Source organism: Mesitornis unicolor, unplaced genomic scaffold (assembly GCF_000695765.1).
Source record: "Mesitornis unicolor isolate BGI_N332 unplaced genomic scaffold, ASM69576v1 scaffold432, whole genome shotgun sequence".
Classification (NCBI taxonomy): domain Eukaryota; kingdom Metazoa; phylum Chordata; class Aves; order Mesitornithiformes; family Mesitornithidae; genus Mesitornis; species Mesitornis unicolor.
The window spans coordinates 38460-60382 of NW_010169624.1; the positions used below are offsets into that span (position 1 = coordinate 38460).

At 41.3% G+C, this 21923-nt stretch overlaps 1 protein-coding gene across 1 annotated transcript; it reads left to right on the top strand.

Annotated features, from left to right (window-relative positions):
• Nucleotides 1-23: 23 nt before the first annotated feature.
• Nucleotides 24-7610, top strand: WDR92 (WD repeat domain 92). The gene is made up of 8 exons (XM_010179385.1): nt 24-215; nt 1082-1182; nt 2216-2346; nt 2804-2905; nt 4305-4420; nt 4767-4901; nt 6348-6445; nt 7196-7610. The coding sequence occupies exons 1-8, from the start codon at nt 24-26 to the stop codon at nt 7401-7403; spliced, it is 1083 nt and encodes a 360-aa protein (XP_010177687.1). The 3' UTR covers nt 7404-7610.
• Nucleotides 7611-21923: the final 14313 nt, after the last annotated feature.

Below are 21923 nucleotides of genomic sequence, written 5' to 3' on the forward strand. Positions count from 1 at the left end.
GACGGTGAAGCGGCGGTAGCAGGATGTCGTCGGGGTCGGGGCTGGAGCGGCCGCAGCTGGTGACGTACGTGCAGCAGGCGCTCAGCTACACACTGTTTGACTGCAAGTGGCTGCCCCGCAGTGCTCGTCTTCTCTGCTTGGGCAGTTCCGCGCGCGGCACCGGCCTTCTCCAGCTCTACGAACTGCAGGGCGGGCGCCTGGCGCTGCTGCGCGAGGTGAGCGCCGGGGGTGGCGGGGGGACGCGGGGAGCCCCAGGGACGGGGAGCCCCAGGGAGCCACCGGGCCGCAGTCCCGAGGCAGCGCTAGTGCTGAGAGCCAGGGTCTTGTCTAGAGCCAGCGGGACTCGCTAGCGGAGAAAAAAAAAACACGATATTTGGCCTGGTTTGCGTCTTAGAATTGTTAAACCGTAATTCATGTCGCTCTGTTTGCTCACGCCGGTCTGGCATAGGCTGGTGGGGTTGTTGTCATGGTTGGCCTTACAGGGAACGCCGGAGCCTCAGTGCTCCATTCATATTTGGTTTTGAGGGGTTTGATTTTCTTCTTTTTTAAACTCAAATGGACTTCTTAGGGTTTGTTCGTCTTCAGGAATGCTCCTTTATGCATCTCAGGTGCATGAAGATGCCCCCAGGACCACAAGCAAATAGAGTTTTGAGGTTAATGTAACTGTGTAGGGATGAGGCACTGAAAGTGCATGCAGTGCTGTTGCTACAGGTTAACTGAAAGAATAGCTCGATCCTCCCATCCTTGCACACCAGCAAGGTCAGGGAAGAGCTGGGACTCCCTCTCCGTTGTATTTGCAAAGCAACAGAGACAGCAGCCTCTGAGTATCATTAGCAAGCTGAGGTGAGATGGTTATTTTTTTTAAGGACTATTAAATTGAAGTCTCTGCTCTTCTGTGTGCAGAGAAATAAACACAAATTATAATTTGCCTTTGATAGCATTTTGATTGTATTTCATGCTAAATATTCTATGTACATTTCACTGAAAACTGCCATCCAGGGACTCTTAAGAAACTGCTGCAGCCGACTGTGGTTGTGTTGCTTTTTTCCATCTGCTGACAGAATGTATCCTCTTTTAAAAGATTGAAAAGGCTAAACCTATAAAATGTGGAACTTTCGGTGCTACATCGCTGCAGCAAAGATACTTAGCTACAGGAGATTTTGGTGGAAACCTTAATATATGGTAAGCATGGATATTTAAAAGCTTTTTCGTTTGATGTTGTATGCATCTGTCTGAACTGATGTTTCTGTATGCGGCTGGCTTTTGTATAGAATGCTCTGTGCTGCGAGACGTTGGGACCCAGCGCTAAACTTCTCTGACTGCTGAATCAGAACATGCCTGTTTTGTAAAAACAACATGATTTCTCCACAGTGGTTTAATTCAGTGCTGTTTCACTTGTATCTTCTGTGTGCAGCTACAAAAAAAATTGTTAAAGTTCTTCTAGATCTTTTATTGAAAAGACGCTTTTGAATGGATGCACAAGTACAAATAAGAGCTTGTGTTCAACCTAAATTTGATGTCTAGATTAAATATGTTCTTTTAATCTTGAACTTTCAAATGTTTTTTTCAGATTGCTGAATGATTTGTATAATGCATTTGTGTAGGTAAATTGATTATCAAATAAAGTTATAGGGTCCAAAAGGGGTTGTTTATGATGATTATTCTATTTCCCTGGCCAAGGAACTACTGGTTCTATTTTGTTGGAATAGGAAGAATAGCATGGATTAGTCTCTAGTTGAAATTTAAAATTCTTGAAGGATAAGAAACAATGGGAAATAACAGCAGAACCCACAGTTGGGTGCAACTTTCATCCGAAGTTGAAGAGCAGTAGTCTGAGCTAGGTGGGGACCAGTGAATAAGGTCATTTTATAGACTTACTGAAAGTAAAGCTAATTGGAGTATTTTGATCTGTAGCATGATTAATTTTGAACCCAACATAAAAAATTGTTCTTACGGGTTGCTGTGGTGAATCCCACAACTGCATTTATGAACAGGGAAAGCCAGAACTGAACAAAAAACTTCCAGACCAGTCTAAAGCAGTAGTCAAAGAAGGAATCAAACAAAGCCTTGTGACTCTTAGTGGTGATATCCATATTTTTTTTTCACTGTTAATCTGAGTTTATATAATTTGTGCTCAAGTTTCCTCTCATATTTATACAAACCCTGAGTGTCAAGGAAAATGCCATATTATTTCTTCTTTTTCTTTCTTACCTAGGAATTTAGAAGCTCCTGAAATACCAGTATATTCTGTGAAAGGTCATAAGGAAATCATAAACAGTATAGATGGTGTAGGTGGCTTAGGAATTGGGGAAGGTGCACCAGAAATTGTGACTGGCAGTCGAGATGGTGAGTTAGTGAACTCTGGAAGCCTTTTCAGTTACTCTGAGAAAGCGGTTTGCAAGCTTTGATGGCCAGGAACAGTCTGCCATCTGAACTAGTTACAAATCTGTTGCAACTATTTCTTTATATGCTGTCTTTTGACTCTTGTTTGGGACATATTTCTTTAATTCTTTTAGACACTGTAGATAAGCAAAAGATACCATTGTCACTGAGCATGGGACAGAAGGAATACAAAGCAGAATAAATGCAAAATATCAGCTAAAGAAAACATCCTTAATGAATAGTTTTGCTTTGTATCTGTTTCATTTTTTTATGTCTGCTAAATGCAGTCTGACTTTCTGGACTTGAAAGTGGTGCTGCTATGTTTTGAATGATCAGGCTAAAAAGCAAAAGCTTCCCTGGGAAGCTGAACATGATGTGAAAGTGTATCCATAATACAAAATCCACTGTCCTTCTTTCACAGGAACCGTGAAGGTGTGGGACCCAAGACAGAAAGACACTCCTGTAGCTAATATGGAGCCTGTACAGGGGGAGAACAAAAGAGACTGCTGGACAGTAGCATTTGGTAATTTGCCAGATTATAACCACTTCTCCCTCTAATATGACTGTGCTTTGACAATTATCAAAGTATTTAAATATTTCAGGGTGTTATGGAATAGTTCATTTTGTATGGATGCATAAGTAGCAGGTCTTGCTTTTCAACATTGTCAAATCTGTGTTTTTAATGTTTTTTTCAAAAGAAGCCAATTTTGTGATAGTTGTGTTTTAGACACATTCTCTTATCACCTTTGGTCATCATTTGCATTTGGACTCTATGATCCTAAAGGTCTTTTACAACCTAAATGATTCTGTGATTTCACAGATAAGCTGTGCAAGCTTTATTTCTATGCCTAGGAATGTAAAAATGGTATATCCAGCTACATTGTCCTGAAGAAGTGTAAATGTTGCGGTGCAGAGGGAACCAATCGCTGTTGTAGCGTAGTTCCAACTATCAAGCGTTAAGGCATTAATTTAAGTGAAGATCATTTGAAGCTAAGAGCTAATCAAAGACAACAGCAATGCTTGATGTGTGCTCTGCATTTTTCTTTTGGAAAGAACAAGCTGCTGTGTTCTATACAAGCTGGTATTTCTGGATTGTAGCTCCATTTTTGCCTTGAGTCAGGGAGTGAATTTTAGAAACTGCTAATAAATGCATAGATTATAATAACAAAACTGATAGTAAGGAGAGGACATTTCCTAGCACGTGGGTGTAACCATAATGCTCAGTGCTATTGATGTCTTTGTGTTCTGCTTTGACAAATGTTAAAAAAACAAGTGGCCTCATATTTTCTTCAGGTGTCTTTTGAGTTACTGGAGCCTGAGCCAAGGGCAGGTTCATCTTGAACTACATGCCCTGAGCTAACTTATTTTAGACACTGATGTGCTTCCCTAATCCTGTTAGCTGAAAAAGTTTTTGGAGACAGGCTTCTACATTTCTCTGTATTTATAGCCACAGTAACACCCAGGGCCTCCCTACAAGTCTGTGTCTGCAGAAAAGGCTCCTTTCCCACTAACATTTAATGGTTGAGAGGCTGGTTAAGGAACTGCTGAGCTGCTTTCCACACGGGTGGTGTGGTGCTGCCTGGGGAATGTGGTTTATAGCAGATGAAGATTTAAGAGAAGGATTGTGTTTGTATAGGTTTACAAGAACAGTGTGCAGCACTTAGTCTCTGTGTTTTAGGCAGTAATTAGAGAACATAAAAAAATTGTTCATATTTTTAAAAGAAACAGACTGCCAGTTTTGAAGCTGTATTTTTCTATATCCTTCAAGTTTGAAAACCATCTATTTCATTAAATCTTAATATCCCAAAAGTCATTTTTTACTGGCATAAATAGAAGCTGGAAATGCAAGCTTAGGAGATCTGAAATTTACAGACTTCTAAAGAGGATTTCTGTATTCTGATTAATTCTTCCTCTGTGTCCAGGCAATGCTTACAATCAAGACGAACGTGTTGTATGTGCTGGATATGACAATGGGGACATTAAATTGTTTGACTTAAAAAACATGTCGCTCCGATGGGAGACCAATATTAAGAATGGGGTAAGGAAACCATAAAAATATTTTTCATTCCAGCTTCTATGCAGGATGGAAAAGTTAAAAGGACTCTTTATTTGAAACTTACTCAGAAGACATTTTGGCTGAGATTGTACCAAGGAATTGTTTTCTTTAAGTTCAGCAAATTGTGCCCCTCACATTCTTGGTCTGGATAGCATGGGGTAGTTTTCAGTTGATTCTTGTTTTCAGGTGATTTTGTTATTTCAAAATCGGTGGTGATGTCATTGTAAAAATAACTAGTGTTTAGTATGTATTTACAAGTCACAAAATTCCCATCTTCTTTTAGCAGTGGCTGAATTTCAAGACTGAATGTATTGGTTTATATTTTCAGGTTTGCAGTGTGGAGTTTGACAGAAAAGATGTATATATGAACAAGCTAGTGGCCACATCGCTTGAGGGAAAATTCCATGTTTTTAATATGAGAACTCAGCATCCAACCAAAGGGTTTGCTTCTGTTTCAGAGAAGGTATGAGGAAACACAGAATTCCAAAATGAGACACAAACTTTTTTAATATATGCTGTCAAAGTACTACAGGTCTCAAACTGTTGTCTTTGATAGGTGATAATTGTTCAGGTTACTGGGGCACAAGCTGTGTGATAGTGTGGCTGGTGCGGACACAGGTGCAAGTAGTAAAAGGGCTCCTGTGCATCTGTTTCCCAGCACTCATTCAGGTTTCCTTCCTCTCATCAACTGATATTTGGGCTTCTCTGGTCTTTGTGCTGTGTTGCAGTTGCACCTCTGGGCTCTTATCTATGGCCCTAGTTATTGGAGGCCATATTAAATTGTGATGAGCATGCACATTTGAATCTTAAATATATCCCAAAATAAAATGAGCCCTCTGCAAACACTTTTCATCCTGCAGTCACTAGACCTTCTGTGAGATGTAGAAATCATTATTTTTATTCAGAAAAAAACATTTTTGGATTAGTATATTGAGAGTGAGCAAAAGGATATATAGGAGGCACTTAGTGGCCTTCAGTGGCCTGTTAAATATGGAAAACTTTTATAAGCATACTCATAAAGCAGTATTTATTTATTTATTTTTAAGTGAACAAAATGAGATGATAATCAGAGAAAAAGAAGTTTTGTGGTAAAGTTCTCCAGGACTGTCTAAACTAGAAAAACCTGAGTTTCAGTTTAATAGCTTTAAATTAATATTATCCATACCACCATTCAAAGCAGATAAGATGTTGGAAGTACTTTGATTAGATAACATAGAAGTATTACTGTATTAGTGTTTGAAATAATCAAAATGTGAAAACTGAATTCCTTATCTTTCATTCACTGCATTTAAGCGTTTCCTTTTAGACACTGGCAGACAGGTAAATATTAAGTTAGAGTATGTGTGTTGATGTTTTTCCCAAGTGATTTCTGTTGCTCTGCCATCTTGTGTGCCCTGGCTGAGATTTAGGTTTGAATTGTAGATTATTGTGTTTGCACAGTGTTTGTAGTATATTCCCTTCTGATAATGGTTTTAAGAGATGTCAGACAGTGAAATTAACCTCCTGGGGACTGTCACCTAAGAGCCTGAGAGTCCTGTAGTTCTAGAGCAGTTTCTAAAGACATGCTTATGCTGCTACTTTATCTCACTTTAACCTTGCTCATGTGGCCAGTCTTGAAGAAGCTGAAGTCCTAGTGAGTGTTAGCCTTGTTAGGGCTGCTGCCTTATCCCTGCAGAACAACAGGGTGTGTTGGAGGCCTGACTTGGCTTCTACTCTGTGGGAACTGGCCGCTTCTGTGGCAGCAGGTTGCAAGGCTGTAGGAAGGGAAGGTACTTCAGAATGGATGTTCCACTGTCCACCATGAGAAAGCCAGGTTCTCTTCATACAAGCGATTAGTTTTTTTAAGATTCTGCATCCTTTCTTGTGAAGCTCATCTGTAGCTGACTTTTATGCTGATTTTTTTAATTAGGTGCAAAAATCTACCATATGGCAGGTTCGGCACCTACCACAGAACAGAGATATATTTATGACGAGTGGAGGAGCTGGGAGCCTTCATCTGTGGAAATAGTAAGTGATCACTTTCCAGCCTGCAACAGGGGGAATAAGAAACCAACCATTTAATGTTTTAAGAAAGAATGTTCCTGAAAATGAGTGGGGTCCTGCTTTCAACCTCAGAATATCTAGTTAAAATTATTGCTCGTGAATTCAGTAGAAAGAGTGATTTCAGTGTCATTACTTGATTGGGAATCCTGAATTAATCCAAAAAAGAATGTGAATTCACACAGGTGAATTTTGCCCTTGTCACTTTTAACATTATGAAGATCTAATTGTATACTTTGTTAACAAGGTGATAAATGGAAGAAAATGGATTTCTTAAAGTTCTTATGTGGTAGCAGTTATGCCTAAGAAGAATATTGAAAGCCTAGACTTTTAATGATTCGTAAATTTACATCTTCTTACATTACATGGCAAAATAATTTAATCATACTAAATGCAGTGAAGTAGGTGCATTAAGTTTTGCAGGGAAAGCTGAGATGAAATATTCTTGCCTTTGGCAAAAGCCGAACAGTTAAAAATTAAGGGGTATAGGAGAGAGGTGTCAGGATTCATAACTTCCAGCCTCATTTTTTCTTTCATTAAATATTAACTAAGTATGCAGTGTGGATGTAGGTGGATATGATTATTTATCTTTAAGACATTCATTTGCCTTATCTTCAGAACAGAGGAAGCCCTTCTTTTGAAAATAAAGAGGATAATGATGTGTCTGTATCAGTAAATTTTAAGCATATGTTTTTGTTTTAATTTTCTTACTGCCAGTGAGTACCCAGCTCAGCGCTTGAAGAAGGACTCTGAAGAAGCTGAGATGGGGCTGGTGGGTTCTGTCAGTCTCTTGCAGAATGTGACTCTGTCAACACAGCCAATTTCTAGCCTAGACTGGAGCCCGGACAAAAAGGGACTGTGTGTTTGTGGTGCCTTTGACCAAACTGTGAGGGTGCTAATAGTTACAAAGCTTAATAAAGTTTGACAAGAAAACTAGAATTTCTGATGAGAAAGTAACATTTTGCAGTCTGTAAATACGGGAGGGAGAGCCTTCTTGTTTCTAATTTATTTTCTCCCTTATTAAAACTGGATTAAATAAATAGAAACTAGATCTTTCTATTGAAAGTTTCAGATACATGCAGTTAGAGTTGTTTGACTAATTGTGCCACAATGACTTGAAGTTGCCTGAACACGATACTTTACATTTTACATTTAAAATAAAATATATCTTGGTGTTAACACAACCTGAAGTTTCAGAAATAACTTTAATTATTTTTTGTTCAGTTTAATCAGAATGCAAATCTGTTCACACTTGTTCAATGGTTTGGCTTTGTTACTATATAGTATTGTACATGTGCATTCTTGCAATGGAAACTACTATATACTCCCTCACGGAAACTCTCTCTGTTATTTGATGTATTAATTAGAATGTTTGTTAAAGTGACTTAGGATTCTTTAATACACTATAGAAACCATAATGAATACTGAAATATTCAGGTTTAATGGAGTAAGCTTTTTATTGAAGATTGTCTTGAAATTAAACTATTGAGCAAAATGCACTTGCTTATTATTTTAGTTTGGTTTCCTAACAAGTTTTTATGTTTTGTTGTTTTTATATATGTTTGTAACCTGGTATTCTACAAATAAAATTTTATGGAGTGTTGTCCTAATATGAACAAAGTATATTATTCAATCTTCCATGGATTTAAAGAAGGAATGTACTTTTATAGGCTTACAAGAACAGTGTGCAGTACTTAGATAAAACTTAAATAATTTTGCACCAGAAGTCACTAAAACTTACCTCGCTGTGAAAACCTTTATAAGGTAGCCAAAGTACTGTCTGTTGGGTTTTTTGTTTGTTTATTTTTAACAGGTTCAGTATTTCTTCAAAACCTGATGTGAAAGAGCAGCTTTATTACTGTAGTTTCACTTGAACTTCTCTTTGTAATTCCCCTTATTTCCAGTGTGTTTCTTTTCTGATTTTACCAGTGCGTGCTGCTGCCAGTTTTGAGCAGGCACATCCAGTTACTGTCCTTTATCTGTAGATGTGTAGCAGGGGCTTTCTTAATTTCAGTTAAGCTCTAATGATTTCATTTGTCATATCTTTGTCTGATACTAGCTTTCAGCTGACTTTTATGTGCATATGCAAATTTCACGTAAAAGCATTTAACTGTTTTTGAAACCAGATTGCGATGGGAAAATCAGTCAGCTTTGTCAAGGTTAACTACAAAAAAAGCCCCTGTGTGGCCATTTGCAAAGAAGCTCTGTGTTCTCAGGCTTTGGAATGAGGAATTGTATCAGACAAATTCACATGAGTCACATGCACTGCATCAAGCCTGACCTTCCAGGAACTCTTCCTGAAAGCTAGAGGCTGCTCTGCAGAGAGAGGTGCCCGAGCCTTTTGTCTGTACTGGTCCTGCCACCAACTGGTACCCAAGCAAGATGCAGGAAAAAGAAGAAACAGCCAAATACTGAAGGTTAAGGTAGGAAAAGTGGCAAATGGGGGAAGCCATGTGGAAGCCAAAGACTACTGAGTGTAGAACAGAAAACTGGGTTGAAAGGGTAGGTGTGGAGCTGTAGCAGAAGGGCAACACTAAGGCTGGGATCAGGTAGTGAGAGATTTGTAGACCTGGTACTGTGTGATGTCCTTGGACTGCTGGGGAATCACTCTCAAGTCTCTCTTCACTTTGCTGGGGACTGGCGAGTTCTCTGCTGCAGCAAGTCACATGCTAGAAAGTGAGGCAGATTTACAAGTTCGGCATATGCTGATGGATCCAAACTGGACTTTGCTATACGTCCATGCTACTACTGTGTTACATTTATTTATAGTAAGAAGTTAGTGTCTCACCAGCTTCCCAGCAGTAGAAACACTGCCCTTCCAAACAACAGCTTGTGTCAGAAAAACTATATTGGGATAGCCAAATCACAAAGTTAAAAGGGAAATGGACACAAATTTGTCTATGTATTGTCAAATCAGCTGTGTTTTGGAGAGCATGAGGTAACAAGCTTTGAAATGAGAGGCTTTGGACTTTTTTTTTCTCATTCAAGATTCCAGCTAAATGTAAGTGAGTTGAAATTGGCCTTTATAACTCCTGGGTATCTTAATTGATTAACCCAGCTGAGGACAAAGAAAGCAGGTACCTATGGGGAGAAAAGGCTTACAGGCTATTAAACCTTAAACCCTATGGAACTGAGAAATCATTAATGCCTGTGTAGCAGAGGGAGGCAACAGAAAAATGGCAATAGACCAGAAACCCAGAATGTCTGTGGAAGTCCAGGGTTTTAGTCGATCACTGATACTATGCTCTATCTTGCCTACAAATTTAGTCTCTTGTATCTCAGATTTAGCAAGGGCCAGCTGGGATAAAAGCACAGTAACAAATAGTAACAAACTGGGACGTGTCTGAAACTGTAACAAAGGTTTACTTCCAGAAAAGCAGCGCTTGGGTCTGACCAGAGGAACTCTGTCCACCTGTGAAGGAGACATCTTGCACAGTGGCTTGGCACTTGGAAGATGCCCTAGTGTGGCTAGGACCATGGGGATACACTGGCAAGGAAGATGCCCAGTGCTTTGGGTTGGCACCAAAGCTGCTAAGGCTGGGCCCAGAATTTCAAGATCCTTGAGCAAGGGCTAATGAGGTCTGTCCATCTTGTCAAAAACGTTCTGTGCTAACCTCCGTTACATGCAGGTTTCACTTTGGCGTGGCAAGCAAATGGCAGGTTGTGTGAGATGTCCACAAGTGCTCTTTCAAAGGATGTAGGTTAAATATTTGATGAAAGGCAAAGATTTATGAGATCCACCTGTCTCAAGACATGACGGTTTACTTTCAAGTGTAATATTAAGTAGATTATTTGTTTTGACACAAGTAATCCCATCTGCTTGTGTGCACAGGGCAATGCTGAGAGCATATTCTGAAATTATTTTAAGTATTGTCCCTCTTAGGGTGCACCCCAGCAGGAAGGAATAACGGGAACTACTGCTCTGCAGTCTTGGCTGCAGCTTGCTTTAAAAAGCTGGAGATGTGGAGTTCAAACAATTCAAGTGCTTTGATTCTAAAATGCACTGTTCAAAGATGGCCTCCATTAGCTTTGTGCTGTAAATAAAATATACTTACTGAAAGGTATGCTAGGCAGTGGAACGTTGTGGAAATATGGTTTCTCTCTTTAGTAGTAACTCTGAATCAAGCACAAAATAAGAGAAGAAAAAGCTCTCAGTATAGGTACCTGTGAAGGAAAACAAAGAACTCTGAGTGCAGAACTGGGCTCTTGGTGATATTTTCTAATGTACTTGGCCTGCAGCAAAAATGTCCTTTCCTTATACAAACAACTTGAGGAAGAGCTCCTAGTGAGCCTACATGCTGATGATACAAATTAGAGCAGGAACTAATTACACTTAAAGCTCAATGGGCTTCAAAAAGATGATGTTTGTTACCTCTGGGTACTTAATTTTGAGATTAATTTTATTTGTTGTTTTGAAAATGAGGGAATGCATTTTCTTCATAGGTAGCTGTTTTCATGAAAATATATGACAGTTTACACGGCAAGAGTTTGCAAGAAAGCTAGGAGCTAGAGGAAAGCACAGATGAATGGCAGTGCTGTCCTTGTTCAAGAAAGGTAAGGAGCTGTAACTGTGTACCTAAAAAATGAAACATAGTTACTGGAGAGACGAGCTGGTGCTAGTACTATGCTGAATCTCCTCAGCAGATTGGATTTCAACAAGAAATTTAAGCAGACCAAAAGCTGCCTGTGGCAGCCTAGGCTGCACTATTTATAGTCCTTCTCCATCTTGCTGAAGACTGGCACACTATGTCTGCAGCCAGGAGGCTGAAGAACTAAAGCACCTTCTAAATAAAATGCATCAGAGATTAAATGCACAGGGCCAAATGCTCTCTCACAAAGCACCAGGGCAAACTGGAAAACACCTGCCTCACCTAGGACCACGGAATAGAATGTGCTACTGAGTTTGATGGCTGTACCATGAGTGACCGCATTTAACAAGTACATCTGCTTGGCAGCTATTGCATGTTTCCTGTGCAAACCATCCCTGTATGCTCATGGAAGAGGAAAATCTGTTTATGGGTATGACTGCAGCCCTTCAAGATTTCTGTGCAGGTAGCCTACATTTGGCCTACAGTATATAGTTTTCATAACAACAACAACAAAAAAGTATTTACAGCTTAGCTATGACCTGGATTTAATTTTAAGCAAAGTAAGGCAAGTCTGTATAGGAAACTACAATACAGTGCACTGTCGAGGTGGGCGAAACATCACCTGTTGTCTCTGATTTTCCAAAATTCAGTTGTGATATAGAACATACTCAAAACTAAAACCAGTAACAAAAGAGCCATGACAGAAGACTAAACTGAGGAAAAAGCTAAGTTTCATGCCAACATTTGAGAATTTGCCCAATCAAGTTAGAATGGCTCATATGTGAACCCTATTAGTTTATAGTTACTTATTGCTTGTGTCATCCAAGATAGCAACTGTAACTTTAAACTTCAGGACAGAGTTGAGGCAGGGAATAAATGGCAAACCTGTGAAGCGCACAGCCTGTATTAACATATAGAAGTGCATGTGCCCTTGCCTCTTAACAACCACTGATGTTGTCAGGGGCATCACAGGATGGGTGCACAGAAGGAAGATAGGGAACTGCGTTGAGAAAGGCATCTGTCCTGCAGTGATAACTTCAGACACAGCAGATGCAGCTTGTCAATGGAATTCAGCTCATCTTTCCTAAATTATTGCCATCAACTATATTCAAAAGCAAATAGGGATTGTTTGGCTAAGCTGACTGATTTACAAGTAAGAAGCTACTAACCTGTGGCCTGGATATTCATCACTGTAATAAAGTTGTCTAACTGTTGAGAGAGGTTCTTTAGGTCAGTCTTTTAGGACTGTCTTTAGGTCGAGAGAGGTTCTCCTCCCCCTCTGCTCTGCCCTGGTGAGACCGCATCTGGAATATTGTGTCCAGTTCTGGGCCCCTCTGTTCAAGAAGGACAGGGAACTGCTGGAGAGAGTCCAGTGTACGGCTACAAAGATGATTAAGGGAGTGGAGCATCTCCCTTATGAGGAGCGGCTGAGGGAGCTGGGTCTCTTTAGTTTGCAGAAGAGGAGACTGAGGGGAGACCTCATTAATATTTATAAATATATAAAGGGTGAGTGTCACGAGGATGGAGCCAGGCTCTTCTCGGTGACAAACAATGATAAGACAAGGGGTAACGGACACAAGCTGGAACACAGGAGGTTCCACTTAAATTTGAGAAGAAACTTCTTCTCAGTGAGGGTAACAGATCACTGGAACAGGCTGCCCAGAGAGGTTGTGGAGTCTCCTCTGGAGACATTCAAAACCCGTCTGGACGCCTTCCTGTGTAACCTCATCTAGGTGTTCCTGCTCTGGCAGGGGGATTGGACTAGATGGTCTTTTGAGGTCCCTTCCAATCCCTAACGTTCTGTGATTCTGTGATTCTGTGAACTGTAAAGTTGATATTGACGAACTGTCAGGAAATATGTTGATTTACTATTTTGGGTTTGGGTTGTTTTTGTTTGGTTTGTTGTTTTTTTTTCAGTGAAGTCTGCTTTTTCTTACTCCTACTGCTGTGTTTTTAGTAGTAGGTACTCTGAACAGAACAACTGTCCACTCCTCAAAGAATCTCCAGATTACAGTCCATATGTCTGGAATGTGTTTAAAGCACAGAAGATATTTTGTAATTGCAAACAGAGCAAATGCAAGTCCAGGTTATTTGGGCAAGGGCAGCAGTTAATTCAGGCAGGAGCTGAGAGCTGAATTAGCGTGTGTGCAGTGTAAGGCATGGTTACAGGACTGCCTGCGGCAGCATGGGCTCAGCACAAAGGAAAGACTAGATGGGTTTTCTGTGAAGCTTGACCAGAACTATTTGGTGCTGTGGTCAGTTCTAGCCTTGCCCATACAAGTAGCCTTGCTACTTTTTCTGGGAGGACCTGCTTCTTACTGCACAGCCTGCAGTTGCAGTAGCACAGCATTGTCCACAGAAGACACTGGAAATAGGTTAGCATCTGCAGGAGTATATAAAGTCTCGAGGGCAGTGAGTAGCTGCCTTCCTCCTCCTAAGCCACCAATAAGGCAATTGCCAGTAATGATGCAGAGACCCTGCAGCAGAAGAAATCACAGCAGTATATCTCTTCCCTATAATACTCTTCAGCATTACACTCTTAACTAGTTGATTGGGGCCAGCTAGCAACTGGCCCACTAATTTACTGGCATAATTCAGGACTGTAGCATGAGCAGGGGCTGTTCCCAATAGGCAGCTTGTGTGTGGCAGCCCTGCTCTGGAGACTAGCTCAAATTAACAGTATTGTCGCAACCTATGCCAACTGACCTCTGAGCCAGAGAACAAGCTTAGTAGTACAACTACAGCCTCTGAGGCAGTTGTCTGCTCCAGTTTTCTCTACTTCCAAGAGATTATCTTCCCTCCTGCCTGTACTCCCCCACCTCCAAAATCTTTGTAAATCTTTAGTTACCATCTCTGTGTTTGGCAATGTGCAGAGAGAGCTGAGCTACAGAACCTTGTGGAGGAACCTGTAAGTTCTCTCCTCTATTGAGCTTGACAGTAAAAAAAGCCTGTGCAGAATGCACAGATTGGGGTTCCCATCCCAGATCAATAGCTTCTTCCTCTCTTGTCAGTGTACAAGATGCCACTTGAGGTTGCCAGCCTCTCAGGGTATTTTCTGATCAGAACATTACAGTCTGACCTTCTTAAGCATAGCTAGTGGAGCTGTTTTTCGTCACTATGAAAAGCCTGTCAGCAACATAAATAAAACAAGAATAGGCAAGCTCTCCTAGGTTGTTTGGGATTTTAAGGTTATGAAACATTTAAGACATTCTCTGAAGACAGGGGATGCATGGGTTGCAGAATGGCAGTAAGGCCTACACAACTGCACAGCAACCAAGACCTATTGGAACCTTTTTGTGTGGCAGTGATTCAGAAGTAGTAGCTCAGACTCTTACCAGATTGCATTGTATCAGTTGCCCCCATTAGACTGACTGTTGCAGTCTTGCAGTTGAAGCTAGTCTTTCAAGTAAATTACTGGTTAAGTCTCTAAGTCTCAGCTGCTCTAGTTCCTTCTTTTACAGGCAGGGGCTGCTTACATTAAAACCCACCACTGGCAATATCTGTGTTTCAGAAAATATCAAGGGCCTGATTTTTATGTGTGGACTTTTCCACCGGCAGAAATGCTACTTTATCCTCACTTTGCACAGATACGAATAACTGCATGTGATGCAAAGCCTTAAGTTGTTCTTATCTGTGGATTAGATTGAAGGGCTAAAGGAGCGGCATCCTCTTGCCCCCTTCCCTGTGTCATAGAGTATAATGGAACTGTGCACCTCTTCTACTGCAGCTGTAGCTGTTTCTGGCTTTTGTTATGCTGGAATGTTGCTCCAGTCCTTCCTGCATCTGTGTGCCAGAAATAATCCAACACTAGTGATGTCCTCTGTGTACTGAAGGGTTTTTTTGCTCCTGCTCTTCCTTTTTTTGTCTTTTGCTTATTGTTTAATTTTTCTGAGACAGAGACTATCTTCTTATGAGCATTTCCAGCCTTGGAGCACTGTGAGGCTCAGGTTTCTAGGCAGCACTGCAGCAACAATGAAAAATAACAATAGAAATTAAGTGCAGCTAATGGAATCTGTTCAGTTCAGTGGCATCCCATGCTAAACCTTTCATTTTCTGAGCCATCAATCTTCCTGCAGAGATGATAGAATCTCTCCTTCATGTTTCTTTCTGGTGTAGCTCGACAAGAAAGGACTTTTTGGCCTGTTCAATAGATGTGGGGCACAGACCCTTCCTGCTGCCTTGCACACAGTGGCATGGGCCTGTGGCGTCTTCATATCCAGCAGTGTGTTCCCATCCTGACATTCACATTCCCTTCCCACCACATCCTGCTCTTGAAACATAAAGAGCAGCCACACTGAGTTAGACCAAAGAGCCTTCCAGTCCTGCATCCTGCCTCTTCAGGGGCCATGTGCAGATAAATAAATATAAAAATCCCCTTCAAAATGACAACAGCAATTTGGATCCTAAGTTTGATTTACTCCTAAAGTAGTCCTAAGCTTCCTGCTAAAATGAAGTTTGAGTATGACATATATGATTCTATTGAATTTATGCACAGAAGCTATCAAGTGAGAATGGTGGAACGCTAATGATTTAGAAATTTAGAAATAAACCTCAATTTCTAACACAATTTACTTCTGCAATTCGAGAGAGAGAGAGAGAGAGAGAGGTATAAAAAATTACAGCTTTAAAAACTAATTGGAAGAAATGCAATCTTAGAACAATATCAGAACAAATACTCCATACATGGTAGATTGGTTTCAATTTATTTCTACAGTTCCCATATATAAATATAATGTCACAGATATATCTACATTCAGCAAATAAAGCTTTGTATGTAAAGTAACCAGATATGGTACCCAGTACTTCACCACATCCTCACATTTAGTCTAGCTGGCATGAACACTGACTCTTTTGATCTGTACTATCTTTATCTCAGTGTAGATCTCATCCTCCCTATCTGTTATGCTAAAAAAGCTTTAATCACAGGGTTTAAGCTAGTCTTACTGAATTATGTTGTTTTTCCTCCCTAAAACAAAGCTACATCAAGCTCAGATTCCTTTTTTTCCATGTACTTTTACATCTGTATTTTGATTAGAAATGTTACATTTTCAAACGGGAAAAGAGTCTGCGTTTAGTAGGTTTAAAGCCATTTAATTTAATTTGAATGCAGAAAAAAAGACATTTCCAGAGCATTTTAACTGAGAGGTGAATCTAAGTTCACCTGGCCTTAGGTTGCCGCATATTCTGTCCCCAGGTCCAGCAAACTATATCACAACATGGAAAATCTTGGAGGTTACACTTCTTTTCCAGTGTCCTAAGTGTCACTGCTACAGTTTTTTTTGGTTCCTGAAGATGTAAGACATCCCTGTGGGTTAGCATCAAGACTCCATTCCCTTTCTTACCCAATCTAGTGGCTGGAGCACAAACCTGGCAGACAGATATCTCTGGACTCTCTTCATGGACTCACCATCCACCTTGTAATAAATCACTGTAAACTCTCTATTCCTGTCTTGTCTCCCTGCTCCCTGCATATATCTGGTTTCTGTAGAATACAGGCAGAGACATAAGTTACCATAAGCATGCCATTGAGCCAAGCAGCCACCTGTAACTGTCTTTTTGCAAGTATTTGTCTTCTGATATGCCAGAGGAAACATCAGGTACTCACCCCTCTTTCACTGAGTGGCAAGTGAACGTAGGCAGGTCCCGATGAGCAGATGGATGTTCATGCTTCAGTTTACTCCTGCTACACCCTCTTCTGGTAACTTGCTGGTCTGCCCATAAATGAGATTTCAAATTCATTAGATTATATTGCAGAGAAACAGGCCTCACAATCCCAGAAATGCCCAATGTGGCTAAAGCCTTTGAGACACAAGTCAACTACACATACTAACATCTCCCAGACTGGTCTGCTCACTCTGACCTGGGATTTTAAAAGGTACCGTCTCATACTCTGCTTTTTAATGACTTAATTTCAAGCCATAACTTGATTTCAAACATTCTAGACCAGGAACTGTTGTGGAATGGTCTGCATCTCAGGTTACTCAGGTGCAGACTAACTCATTCTTGAAATAGTTTAAGATATGGTGCACAAGTCTATGTAAACACATCTTAAATGCAAGCTGCAGACTTACCAGAGGTAACACAGAATTTCTCAGTTTAGTTTCAAGACAGCATAGCTATACTCTCACTGACCTAATCTCATTTAAGTGTGCATTGGTTTAGCATTTTCACCGTGGTTGCTAAGTGGTGGTTTAAGACAGAGATTGACAGAAGAAAAGGGAATGTTCTCTGGATGTACTGGCTTTCCAGTAACTGCTAGAAAGGGCTCATGGTGGATACCTGATAAAAGTGCCTACTTAGTAAGGTTGAACTATTTAATAAATAATCTCTGCATCTTTTATTAAGACTTACATTAAAAGGTCAAAAAGACTGATTAGTGTCAGAAGAAGCTTCACTTGCAGACAAAGCAATTCTATTGCTTTATGTTCTCCCTTAGGATGCCTATAGAATAGAAGCCTATTACGACCTGTTGGTGGTTTAGGTCCAGTGCATAGCTGAGCACCACAATACCCCAAAAAACGGGCTAGTCAAAATAAAGACTGAGAGGGCTTCTCACCACTTAAAAAGTAACGGGCAAAAGACAGACTCATCATAAGGAGGAAAAAAGCAAGAAACAATTTTAATTTGTTACCAACATCAGAGTAGAACAATGGGAGATACAACCATATCTTAAAGTCAAAACACCTCCCCACCCTCCACCCCTCCCTTCTTCCCGGGCTCAGCTTTTGTTCCTGGTTTCTTCACCTCCCCCCCACCCCTCGCTTTGCCTTGAGGCGCAGGGGGATGGGAGTGGGGGTTGCAGTCTGTTTCAAGCCATGAAAAACTACTCCTCAGGGGTAGGCAGGACTCTCTCTCTGCTTCCACGTTGTGCCCTTTGCACAGGAGAAAAAGTCCTCAAAAGTCCAATGTGGGTCTGCCCACAGCTGCAGTTTACCTCATGCACAAAACTGCTTCAGCCCAAGTCCACAAAGCTCCAGTCTGGGTCTGCCCACGGTCACAGTTCCCTCGCACACGAACTGCTCCAGCACACACTGCCCGAAGTCACGGCTTCTTCAGGGGCAGCCACTGCTCACTGTGGACCTGCCCCACTGCTGAGCTCTACGGGCCGGACGCCGGGTTGCAAAAGGGGAACCTGGGCTCTGCGTCCTCCTTCTCCCACCCCCCCCTTTCTTTCTTTCAACCGACCTTGGTGTTCTTCAAAGTTGTTCTCCTCAGGCTTCACTCCTTTCTTCGCTGCAGGTCTCCGCTGCAGATAGTAAAGATGTTTAACATCTTTATCAATGACCTGGATGAGAGTGCTCCCTCCCTCAGTAAATTTGCAGATGACACCAAACTGGGTGGGAGTGTTGATCTTCCTGAGGGTAGGAAGGCTCTGCAGAGCGACCTGGATAGGCTGAATCAATGGGCTGAGGCCAACTGTATGAGCTTCAACAAGGCCAAGTGCTGGGTCCTGCACTTCGGTCGCAATAACTCCATGCAGCGCTACAGGCTTGGGGACGAGTGGCAGGAAAGCTGCCAGGCAGAAAAGGACCTGGAGGTGTTGGTCAACAGCAGCTCACAGCGGCTGAACGTGAGCCAGCAGTGTGCCCAGGTGGCCAAAAAGGCCAATAGCATCCTGGCTTGTATCAGAAACAGTGTGGCCAGCAGGATTAGGGAAGTGATCCCTCCCCTGTAAGCAGCACTGGTGAGGACGCACCCCAAATACTGTGTTTAGTTTTGGGCCCCTTACTACAAAAAGGACATTGAAATGCTGGAGTGTGTCCAGAGAAAGGCAATGAAGCTGATGAAGAGTTTGGAGCAAAAGTCTTGTGAGGAGTGGCTGAGGGAGCTGCGATCGTTTAGTCTAGAGAAGAGGAGACTGATGGGAGACCTTATTGCTCTCTACAATTACCTGAAAGGAGACTGTAGAGAAGTGGGTGTTGGTCTCTTCTTCCATGTACCTAGTGACAGGACAAGAGGAAATGGCTTCAAGTTGTGCCAGGCGAGGTTTTGATTGGATATTAGGAAAAATTTATTTGCTGAAAGAGTGATCAAACACTGAACAGGCTGGCCAGGGAAGTGGTGGAGTCACCGTCCCTGAAGGTGTTCATGAAGCATGTGGATGTGGCACTTCAAGACATGGTTTAGTGGGCATGGTGGTGTTAGGTTGATGGTTGTACTTTATGATCTTAGAGGTCTCTTCCAACCCTAATTCTGTGATTCTATGAACAAGACACATCATAATAAAGGAGTAATTACGTTAAAGATGCCTGTCACTTTGACTGCTTTGGAGAAAATATTTAGGATTGTTTTCTGTTGTTTTGGAAAGATAGAGAAAAATCAACAATCATTCATAGGCCTCTCAAATGAAATGCCTTCCAATAAGTACTGGATGGCAGTATGGCTTTTCTTGGATAGATTTTTTTTATAGATATCTGTATATAAAATCATAATATATTTTCAGAGTGACACCAGCATGAAACAATTGAATTATATGAGCTGTAAGTAATTCCTTAAATACTCACTCTCTGCTCTTGAAAACCAAACAAGCAACACAGCTATTTTAAGCAGAAAATGAACGCTTATATACCTAGGAATCCTCTGAGTCAACTGCCTCAAGAAATTACAAGATCTATGGCACTCAGTATAGGAACCTCAGTTAACTGAACAAAACCATAAATCTGTAATAGTTTGGAGCCAGTAACAAAACTATAACAAAGGTAAACCGCTAGAAGGCGACAAAGAGCCACACTGTATGATCATTAAATACTCTGAATCCAATTTGTACTGCATTAATGCTATACGTGGTTACAATCCACAAACAGAGCTGGCTGAATCTGAACATTGACCAGCATGTGCTGCATTTTTCTTTCACCTTGAAACAAAATATTTGGTTTAGGAAATAAGACTTTGGCAGAATCTTCCTACCTAATGTTTGATAAATCAATTGATCTATCAATCAACTTCCCTTTCTGTATTTCCCAACCTGTGGCATGTGAATATTGTGGTAAGAATGAACCAAACATGTGCCAAGTGTTCTGAGGTCCTTGTAGACATGTGGCACACCAGTAGTTAAAAGTATTATTTTATTTAGCAGTGCAGGTCTTGCTATCTCTCTGCTAGCCTTCAGACTGTTGAATTTCTGATTTTTTGGAAAAAACCCACCTCTCCTAAATTCCCTTTTACCTACGGTGCATAATTCTGTAACTGTAGTAGTAAAAATGAACATTATAAAATATTTAAGACACTGGTTTTTGAAAATAAAAAATGGTTATGACAATTCAGTGAAATATTGTATTATTACACTAAAATATTAGCAGACAGTAAGGATACCATTGGTTCTACTATTCATATGTGCATCCCACAAAGAGCCGAAAGGCTCTTAAAGAACTGCTGTGTTTACTGGTTTCGTAAGTACTCTGTTATAAAATAAAATTAAAAATTTTATTGCTTTTGCAGCCATTTTTGGTTGAAACCGAAACCCTAAACCTCTAAATCTCCTGGAGAAAATGGAGATGACAAGATGTAAACAAGTAAATACTCCATCTGAAGATCTTTAGATATGCTTCCAACTAGGAGTAGGGGGACAGACTCTTATTTGGAGTTCGTACTGATTTAATTAAATAGAAATAGTATAGCACTTAGATGTAAACCATCTTACTAAAAGGAAGCTCACTTTTGCAACATTTTAATTTGCATTGAAGGCACAGAGGAGTGCACTGAAGCTAGATAAGACCCCGAACTTCCAGTCCTGTTCCCACTATGAATCCACTCTTCTAGTTTCCCCAGCCTTGACCTCATCTGTCTTCAGACTGGAACTGCTTTTCTCTTCTTCTAGAAACCCTAATGCTGTGTAAGTCAGCTTAGCACATTCCCTTCAGCCAACCAGCCATGACTTAATAATTGGCCACATGCAATCCCACATAACCTATGGTTCTGAACAGGCCCTCTTCAGCCACATTGAAGGATTCAAATGAGCTTATCTTAATCTGCCTTGGAGGGGATAGGCTGCAGACTTTAGTTATAAAAATTTTCAAATGAGATTCTGAATGGAAAGGAGGAGGAAGAGGTATTTTGCTAGTAATGCCAATGCTTTTGATGTGGATACTGACTTCTGTTCTACTATTTATCAGAATGTAAATATGTAAAATGCGGATCTTATCTCCTAGATAAGCCACAGATTCTTGTACCATCTTCCAGACAGCAAGCTCTCGCAGTGAGAAATATGAATCCACTGCATTTTGAACCCTGGTTTATTTGCTGAAATCTTGAGGAACACAGTAGAAATCACCACCAGTAATGCTGTTAGAAACCAACTCTCATTCGAGGGTGAGGTGAAGATGTGTAAGTCACTCAGATCGGATGCCTTCCCCCGGGGATGCCTCCGTGTAAACAAGGCATCTCTGCGACGACGGGACCCTCTTGCAAACCAAATTGTGCCTTCGTTTTTATCCCAGGAAGCCACTGGAAGCGTTTGGGAACAGCCGGAAACACGCCGGCTGTTCACCCCTCCACCTCAACGAGCTGGCTGCTGAAAAACATCTTTTCTGCCCTAAAAGAGTAGGCCCGTTTTTCTTTTTTGTTACTGACGGAAGTCGTCGTCACCACCGTCACTGGGACATCACTGGTATTCCGGCCACCCGCGGTGAACACCCACGTAGGAGAAGCCATGATCTGCCGCAACGCGGCACGCAACTCTCACATTATCCGCTGCCACCCCACGGTGAACACCCGCGCGCTAACGACCGCCCCTCTCGCCCAATGGCCGGGGCACTGACGTCACCGCCGCGCGCCGGAGAAGGCTCCCCAGTCGCTCTCTTCCGCTCCATAAGCGCCGCGGAGGGCTAGGCCGCCTGTCTGGAGGTAAGAGCGGCTGG